The sequence below is a fragment of the Solea senegalensis genome, linkage group LG19, assembly GCF_019176455.1.
Source record: "Solea senegalensis isolate Sse05_10M linkage group LG19, IFAPA_SoseM_1, whole genome shotgun sequence".
NCBI classification, from domain to species: Eukaryota; Metazoa; Chordata; class Actinopteri; order Pleuronectiformes; family Soleidae; genus Solea; species Solea senegalensis.
The window spans coordinates 11,831,788-11,840,092 of record NC_058038.1 but is presented as its reverse complement, the minus strand read 5'-3'; the positions used below and the strand labels follow the sequence as shown (position 1 = coordinate 11,840,092).

At 39.1% G+C, this 8,305-nt stretch overlaps 2 protein-coding genes across 2 annotated transcripts; one reads left to right on the top strand and one right to left on the bottom strand.

Moving 5' to 3' along the window:
* Positions 1–4,630: 4,630 nt before the first annotated feature.
* On the top strand, positions 4,631–5,633 carry med9 (mediator complex subunit 9). The gene is made up of 2 exons (XM_044050170.1): positions 4,631–4,736; positions 4,954–5,633. Exons 1-2 carry the CDS (start codon positions 4,657–4,659, stop codon positions 5,171–5,173), a joined length of 300 nt encoding a protein of 99 aa, XP_043906105.1. The 5' UTR covers positions 4,631–4,656; the 3' UTR covers positions 5,174–5,633.
* Positions 5,634–6,024: 391 nt separating this feature from the next.
* Positions 6,025–7,190, bottom strand: LOC122784812 (dexamethasone-induced Ras-related protein 1-like). Its single transcript, XM_044050168.1, has 2 exons — positions 6,833–7,190; positions 6,025–6,719 (listed from the first exon to the last, which is right to left on the bottom strand). The coding sequence occupies exons 1-2, from the start codon at positions 7,101–7,103 to the stop codon at positions 6,196–6,198; spliced, it is 795 nt and encodes a 264-aa protein (XP_043906103.1). The 5' UTR covers positions 7,104–7,190; the 3' UTR covers positions 6,025–6,195.
* Positions 7,191–8,305: the final 1,115 nt, after the last annotated feature.

The following is an 8,305-nucleotide window of genomic DNA, read 5'->3' as shown; positions in this document are numbered from 1 at the left end:
TAACAATTGCACATTAAGTTTAAGGTTTAGTCAGGACAATTCTATAGCACTCAAATTTATACTGATATCAATTTTGATCACCTGCAAGATGAGGACACACCTGAGTGTGAGGAGTGAGTGTGGGTACACCACAGGAGTTCCACAGTCAAATGGGGTATAGGTTTGCTGCTTTCCTGTGGGTATGTGGGATTAAAACCTCTGACAGTTCAGATTTCTATTTCTAACACATGGTCATGGGTCAAAGAAGTGCAAAACATGTAAAGCTGTTCCCACGGTTTAATAAGGCCAGTTGCTTTTGATTCATCACCTTTGGTTATGAGATTGAAGAATGAAAATCTTCACAGATGTCACATTAGGTTTCTCATCGCTGGCCGGTTGTGAGAAAATTGGCTGAGATATACTCTTTATAATGGACAAAAGATGCAGCTGGCTCGTTAAATAATCAAATGATCAAACTTCAGGCATGTTTATGGAATTTATTTTTAAAAAATTACTTCCTCAATTTTGACACTTGAGGGCAGTGTATGTCAGTGTAACTGAATATTTCTGCAGACAGAACCTTATTCAATATTGTTGTAGTAAGAAGATGAAGCAGAACCAGTGATCTCGCACTTTCCCGTGCAAATAAATGAAAGCTGATTGTATTATGTGTATCAGGAATAAAATCAAATCAGCAATTGTTGGAAAATGAATGCAACTTTATAGTTTTTCAACCACAAGACACTGATTTTTTGAAGAAACTGGAACTGGAGAGGAAAAATAAGCTTGACTGGGAGGTTTAGACAGCCAGTCCTCAGCACACTGGTGAATATCTCAAACGAAAACCACTCAGTGTGGAAACAGCATTGTCTTTTAACAGTTAGAGTAATACTCAAGACTTCAGTTTTTCCTGAAATGTAGAATTGAAACTGCTGAAATAATAATTAAAAAAAATGTTTTCTGAGTACAAACCTATGCAGTAATCATACAAGGGTCACATGACTGACAGTGATTTTTTTTCTTCTTCTCACACATAAGAATACATCAGATTCACATAAACCAAACACTCCTCATGTAAACAGTCAATGCCTTTTGTCTGTGGTTAATTGAGGGATTAGAATGAGGGACTAGTATGTTGCTTGTTCAAAGCAAATGTGACTCCATTGCTGCATTAACACCAGCTGTCAATCCAAATGTGGCACCAGAGATGCATGTGAGAATGCAGGAGATTATCTAGGCTTTCAATCGCAGCCTTCTATGAAATTTGAGTTTTATGAACATTTCACTATTACATACATGTAAAACCTCATGATCCCATGTTCCAAGTACAAAGATGTTCTGTAAAGAGCAGATCAAAGAAGCTTGACTTTATGAGACCATTAGTCCTGTTTTTGGACTTGTGATCAGTTGTTCCCACGTAAGTTATGATCACATGAACGTTTATCTTGAAGAATCTTCTCTGGGCACTATGGGAAAATGTTCCCAGTCAAATGAAAGTGCAGTGTTTCCATAAATCTTAGTATTTGTCATATATTTGCGAGAGAGAGAGAGAGAGAGAGAGAGAGACAAGAATAAATAGGCAACATGCAAAACAAAAACAAAGCAATTTTAAGAAAAAACTGAAAATGAAAAAGGAAGTGCCACACATGAAAAACATAATAAGATAGAGATCATTTTTGAGGGTATTTGCAGTGCAGTCCATTTAAATTAAGCATAAGTGCACATGTAAGGGATGTCTAAGCTTAAGAAGTAAATGATCTGAATAAGAGAAGAACTGAGGGATAGTTTGAAAGTTTTATGTAGAGCTTTAAGAATGAATAACACAATTTAGCAATTGTTCGTAAACTGGGGGGCCATCCTGTGTGAACACAGAGAGGAATGATGATTTGCCCTTTATGATAAAGTAATAGATAGGATTTACGTGCTGGGGTATTGATGGGGCACCCTAACAATACAGAATACCTCCAATACCTCTGTTGATCCTAATCCTCAGCAAAACTAATGTGGCTAAGAGAGCATTACAGACTAAATATTTTTGATATGAAAATCAAAATAAAACGTAATTTTTAATTGTTTTAAGCGGGTATGTAATTGTGAGGTTTTTTTATTTTAATGATTGCTAATATTATATATTTAACAGAGGCATCAAGGAAAGTCATGTGCTGGCAAATAGTCAGCAAGAGAAGTATGTATTGAGTCTATTAATAGATCTAATGACGGTCATCAGACAGGACACCTGCATCCAGCCAGCCCTCCGACAGGGATGCTGAGAGGTGACACATCTGCTGGAAGTCAGCAGAGTTGTCATCATCTACACTGTGTGGTGCAAAGCCAGCCACTGACAGGGTGCTGTGGTGAGGTTTTGACTGGAAGTGTCTGAAGTCACCCAAGCCCACAATTTATCAGGAACCTCTCAAGTCACTTATGAGGTTCAAGTTGACTCTGAGCTGAACTTGATATAGTTCCCAGATAAAAAAAGGTATTTTTTCTCTGATGTTCACACAAATGCGTTATAGAGTTATAGGAGCCAGAATTTATACAAAATTTGTGCCACTGACCTTTTTTTGGCTATGGTTGAAGTATGGTGAAAACAGAAATGTTTCTGTTGATAACTTTTCACTAAAACATATTAGAATCAATTAATTTCAGAATTTATACATTTCTGAGAGGGGTTTGCAATAAAGATGATGACACAGATGCTTTTTAATTAAGTGGCACAAATATAGCTATTATCTTAAAAAAAGTATATTAATCCACATTTAATTTGAATAACTTACCTTATATTGTGTTGATGGAAGATGTAATGATTTATACTTCATATCAACATTCAAAGAAATGTAAAAAGAAACGGCCATTACAATGGGATATTAAAATGCAAACAGCTATTCAGTTAAATTCACATTCTTATTTAAACTAAACACATATGTCAGTCATTCTGACCAACATGGCGGTGAAGTAACAAGCTCCTTCCAGCCTTTTCCGGCTGAAAATGGGTCAAAGTAGCTCAGAATACATCTGGATCGCAGTGGGAGAAATTTAATATGAAACGTTTATGTGTACATATGAATCTGACACATTATGAACAGGAAACTTTACTACCTTCACTGCCCCTACACATTATTTTCCTATGACACAAACATTATATTGTGACAATGCACATGATATTACGGTCAAATGTAATCAACTGTCTTGCGTATATGACGAGATTGTTAGGTCATAAAATGACCTGCTTTTCAGAATTCATACAGAGGTGCCGTCATCATGACCCAAATAGTAAAACATTTGTGCTACATAATCCAGATCTGGGTCACTTATACATTTCCCACAGGTTTCAGTCATTATATGAACTGAATGACGTGTTGGGTGTCAACCATCTAATAAAAAGGTGTTCAATAAGCTGCACATCGAAGTGTGTGAGTAAGTTTCATCTAAGCTACTTTTAATTAGGTCTTCAGTGGCTGTGTCACGACAGCAGTCTCTGCGGTGGTGGTTAATAAGAATTAGTTCCATTCGTATTTACCAGGTGTGTAGATTAGGGAAGAGGGAAGTAGAAAGCATTAATCCACTGACGAAAAATGACAGTAAAATATATAGGTCAGTGCAGTTTAGATCATATACCATGACCTTTCAATAGGTAGCAGAGGCGATCAATGCTGATCTGTGTTTTTCTATTGAAAGGCAATCAGCCTCTGATGCTTCACAGAGTAATTAACACCACCACAAGCACAGTGTGTAATCTGTGATGCTGCCTTTTCCAGGGAGATGATAAGCAACTCTGCAAATACTAAACAAAGTGGGGCCATTACCAATATTAACTCATACAGAATTATCAGTGGCCAAATATTGAGTAACCTGATAGCAAGATCATCTAAATGACATGATAATCAAGATTATGACTATGGTTTACATTTGCTTTATTTATTGGAACGGTGTTACTGCATGTTACCAGGCAGTATAGACTGTTTAAGTGATGTTATCCCTGATTAGCTTTTTATTTTGTATCATTATTCTAACATCAACATGAAGCAGTTATGAGTGCAGACAAGACTGAGGTTAACATGCATAAAAGTGCAAAAAACTTAACAAACCTCTGCAACGGGCCATATAACAGATAACGAGAGTGATTCATTGTGGGTTATTGAAGCATGTCATCATGCCCACTCACATTCACACAGGTTGCCATGATGCACTCTAAACGCAGGCAACGTTTTATGTCACGCTTGTAGACATAGCAAGGTGAATTTAGGCGATTAGCTTAAGGTCAAGTTTTGTTTGTTCTGTGTATGTCTGTGACCTATTTCTGAAGGAATATAGGCTATCGGGACACCATTGTCCAGACAAGATGACAGGATGTCTTTTTCATGACACGGTTGACCCAGTGGTAAGATATGATGAGAGATGGATTTCTTAATATATTGTTTAATTCAGTTTATTTTGAACGTAAAGTATACCTGTCAAGTTGTATGAATTCAATACTACAGATTCCCGAATATAGTGGGCTTTATTTAATAACCTTCTGTGTTTTTTTCAATCACTAAAGAACAGTTTAAATGTGACCCTCTTTCCTTATCTTTAATAATGTGGACACCGAGCTATGTTGTTGTAGACTAACTAACGTCTCAAAGGCAATGACGTACTTCGTGACGTAAATCGTCTGCGCCGCGGAGCAGGTTCGTGATGGCGGTGGCTCAGCTGAAGGCAGAGAAAGAGAGCGATGACTGCTCTCTACTGCCGTTAGTTCATGATATTATCAAATGGTAAGACGACATACGTGTGTTCATTATAATTTATTTCTCACTGCTCTGTGGAGAGATGTTTATGTGTTGTTTTTCCGGTCATTTTGGGACCGTTACTGCGAAGCTAATACATAAACAAGCTAACGCTAACACATTAGCTTTATACCGGTTGAAACTAGTAAATGTCTAAGAGAAAAACTATTCAGCGTAAAAATCGTGTCTCACTTTCTTTTTGAAGCATGGACAAGGACAGCCAAGATGTCCACCAGGAACTAGCGAAGCTGAAGGCAAAGATCCAGGAGGCTCGGGAGCAGATCTCCAACATGCCCGGGATAGACTGCAGTCCACTGGATCAGCAACAGCAGCTGGCTACGCTGCGTGAGCAGGTCCGCACCAAGAACCAGTTGCTGCAAAAATACAAAAGCCTGTGTATGTTCGACGTACCGAAGGCATCGTGACTCTGAAGAAGGACTTTTTGTTTTGCTACGCCCTCACATATGTGCCAGACAGACAGTAAATGGACGTTGAAATAAACCATGGACCGATGGGGGCTATGGTTTCGGCCACATGTGGGTGTCTGATTGACTGTAACGACATTTCTGGGGTTGTAGGTAATGATATCAATGATAAGGAAGACATTTTTGTATTATTTTGGGAAACTGAGCTGTAATGGAGATGTTGTGCTCTCTATGTGCTTTCTCTAGTTCCTATTTTGTTATGATTTTCTGTAGCTAAGATGAAACTTGGATATGTTGTGTTGTAATATAGGTTTTTCATTGTGTACAGGTATCTTTTATGACACTTATTTAGTAATAAAATTGGCTCACTTTTAAACCTTGGACTGCAATCTCAATTTGCTTATACATGTACCTGTTATTATCAGTTATGAAATAGTTCAAATAAAAGAGTGCACCATGATCATTTCACATGTGATATGTGACAACCATAGTCTTCAATGTACCCTGAGTTCATTATGTTGTTTCAGTTACAATAACTGTTGATGTTTGAAGTTCGTGGTAATATACACAATGAGCCTACCCCCTGACTGGATTTAATGTGGTTCATTAGTCATCAGTTTTATGATGTGTCTGCTTTTCCTAGAAAGGACAGTTGCTTTCCAACGCAGTGCACGCTGCTCAATGTAAATTCATTGACGTTTGCGTGAAAGAAAAGAGGAGAGGACAACAAGACTATGAAAATAAACTGTATTTTAATTTTGTAGTGAATGCAAAAGTTGACAAAGACATAATAAATATATAAACATTCAGAGTTAATTTTGTTCATGTTGCAAACTTTCAAGTTCCACCAAGTAAAAAAAAAAAAAAACACAACTTAAAAGAAAATGTAAACATTTTACAGTGCTATTTCAGTTCACTTTGCATCTCCCTGTCCACTGAAATCTTCTGTCTATGGGCTTATGAGCTGGACAACTGTCCTCTGTGGTCTCCTTAAAGGTCTCTTGTACGCTGCTCGGTGAAACTCAACATATGGTGCAGCCTTTCTCTTTGTTTTGACTTCCTCCCACAGCTTTCTCTTTTATGTACATCAAGTCACTGTGCACGCTGGGTCTGCGTGCAAACGGCGCCACAATCCCATATGCGTTTCCGTCTTTGCACTTCTTGTTTTTCAAGGACTTTCTCTGGAGAAGCTCGCAGTACTGGAGGGAGACTTTGCAGTGCCGATCGGGGCTCATTTCGTTGGGCAACTTCGCCAAGTTAAAGAGAGTCTGAAACATCTGGTCTACGTTGGTGTTTTTCTTGGCTGAGATCTCAAAGTATGCGCAGTGCTCGTCTCCATCCACCAACTGCTCGATCTCGGCCTCCTGCACCTCACGATAAAAGTCTCTGTCACACTTGTTGCCGCAGATGACCACCGGGACGTCCACGTTCTCCTTGGTTTTGTTTCGCAGGCATGACTTGGTCTCGTGAATCTGACGCTTAAGCCGCTTCACCTCCTGGAAGGAGTCTCTGTTATCCAGACTGAAAACCAGGATGAACACGTCACCTGGAAAAACACAAGACAAGACGCATTTAGTATCAAATCATTCTCAAACATGTGTCCATTATTTCTAGGGTGCAGCATGGCAAATGCGTAAAGTTGTTTTAACATAAACTCACCAGTCAGAATTGAAAGCCTCCTAATTGCAGGGAAGGGGTGATTTCCAGATGTGTCCAAAATGTCCAGTTGGTAAACGTCCCCCTTGATGCTGTAGAATTTCCTGTGAAAGTCCTCAATGGTCGGCGTGTACTGCTCGTCGAACCTCTCGTTCAGAAACCTGGAGATGATTGCTGTTTTCCCAACTTTAGTGGAGCCCAGAATCACCATCCTGTGGCAGTTCTTCGCCGGTATGTTGAACTCATTGTCGGGTGGCGACGTTTTCTTAATCATGACTGCAGAGCGGTTTGCGCCAGTCGGTCGCTGGTGCAGTGGCAGAAGACGGTTTATATCCTTTGGGTGAAGTGACTTGTCTGTTCTCCCCCGCGCTCTTTGAAGCCAGATGACAGCAGGCTGCCAATTTATGGAGGGAGAAAGCCGCGCCTCCCCAAGTGCGTCACACGTTTCCACAGTCTCCAGTTTGGGCAGTTAAAGCATGGCCCGAAATCACAATGTTACAACCCTGGCTGGTGTTGTGCGTCAGCCCTTTCCACCCCAGCCACTAAAAAAATGGGAAAGATCAGGGTTTAACTACTTTATAATTTTAAGATCACACTTGTACATCACACATGGCCGTAACTTAGATCAAGCAGCAGTCAAAGTGCACTTTGCAGGAATTTGTTTCCTCAATTAACAGTAATTATACACTTTACATAGAAGAAAAACTACAGGAGTGTATGAGAACAGCTGTAGAGGTAAGCTCATCATGTTGGAGGAGATGGTCCAAGAATCCTCAGAGGCAGAAGTCTGTAACATTCAGGCTGTATGTTTTCCAGCACTCAACTTTCCTCCATTCACATTTTTGTCACCTCCTATAAATAAACATTGTTAATCAAAATGAAACAAAGCAACAATGTACTCACGTCAGAAGAAAAAAAACCCAAAAACAAACCTGCAAATGAAGAAAGGTGTAAGTAGTAACTAGAAGCCATCCAGTCCCATTTGTATTGTCTTCCTCATATGTGTTAATCGAAGTAACCCGCAGAGGCTCTAAAGATAGAGCTTGCTGACTGTGACTCAAACTCTGCTCATCCACTTTACCACCTTCACCATTTATCACCTTTCACTTATCTTCTCACCTGTGTATCAGTGCCACAGCAGAAGAAAGCCATGTCTAATATTGTCACTAATCGACATTTTTATTTGTTCTCTGTTCTCTCCATTTGTTTGTTTATTTCTAGACTCGACCTGCGCTCCACTTACCAGTTTTATACTGTATGTGCTCTCTTTTAATGTGCAGCTAAATTAGTCAAACCACACACATGATAATTGCCTTTATCAAGACATCTTTTGAAAGAAAGGAGACAGCTAATATTATATAACAGGTTAGATTTTTATTTATTTACAGGTCTAAAAGCTCTAGTTTACCTTGATTTCATGTGATGACCTTTGTTAAACTCTCTCTGGTTCATCCAGGATGAAATCAGATAGGTATA

Bases quoted from the DNA above. Each gene is read 5' to 3' on its own strand.
- med9 (XM_044050170.1), top strand. From the start codon at position 4,657: ATGGCGGTGGCTCAGCTGAAGGCAGAGAAAGAGAGCGATGACTGCTCT. The intron at 4,737-4,953 runs GTAAGACGACAT...TTCTTTTTGAAG, and splicing joins GTTCATGATATTATCAAATG to CATGGACAAGGACAGCCAAG.
- LOC122784812 (XM_044050168.1), bottom strand. From the start codon at position 7,103: ATGATTAAGAAAACGTCGCCACCCGACAATGAGTTCAACATACCGGCG. The intron at 6,720-6,832 runs GTGAGTTTATGT...GTGTTTTTCCAG, and splicing joins GAGGCTTTCAATTCTGACTG to GTGACGTGTTCATCCTGGTT.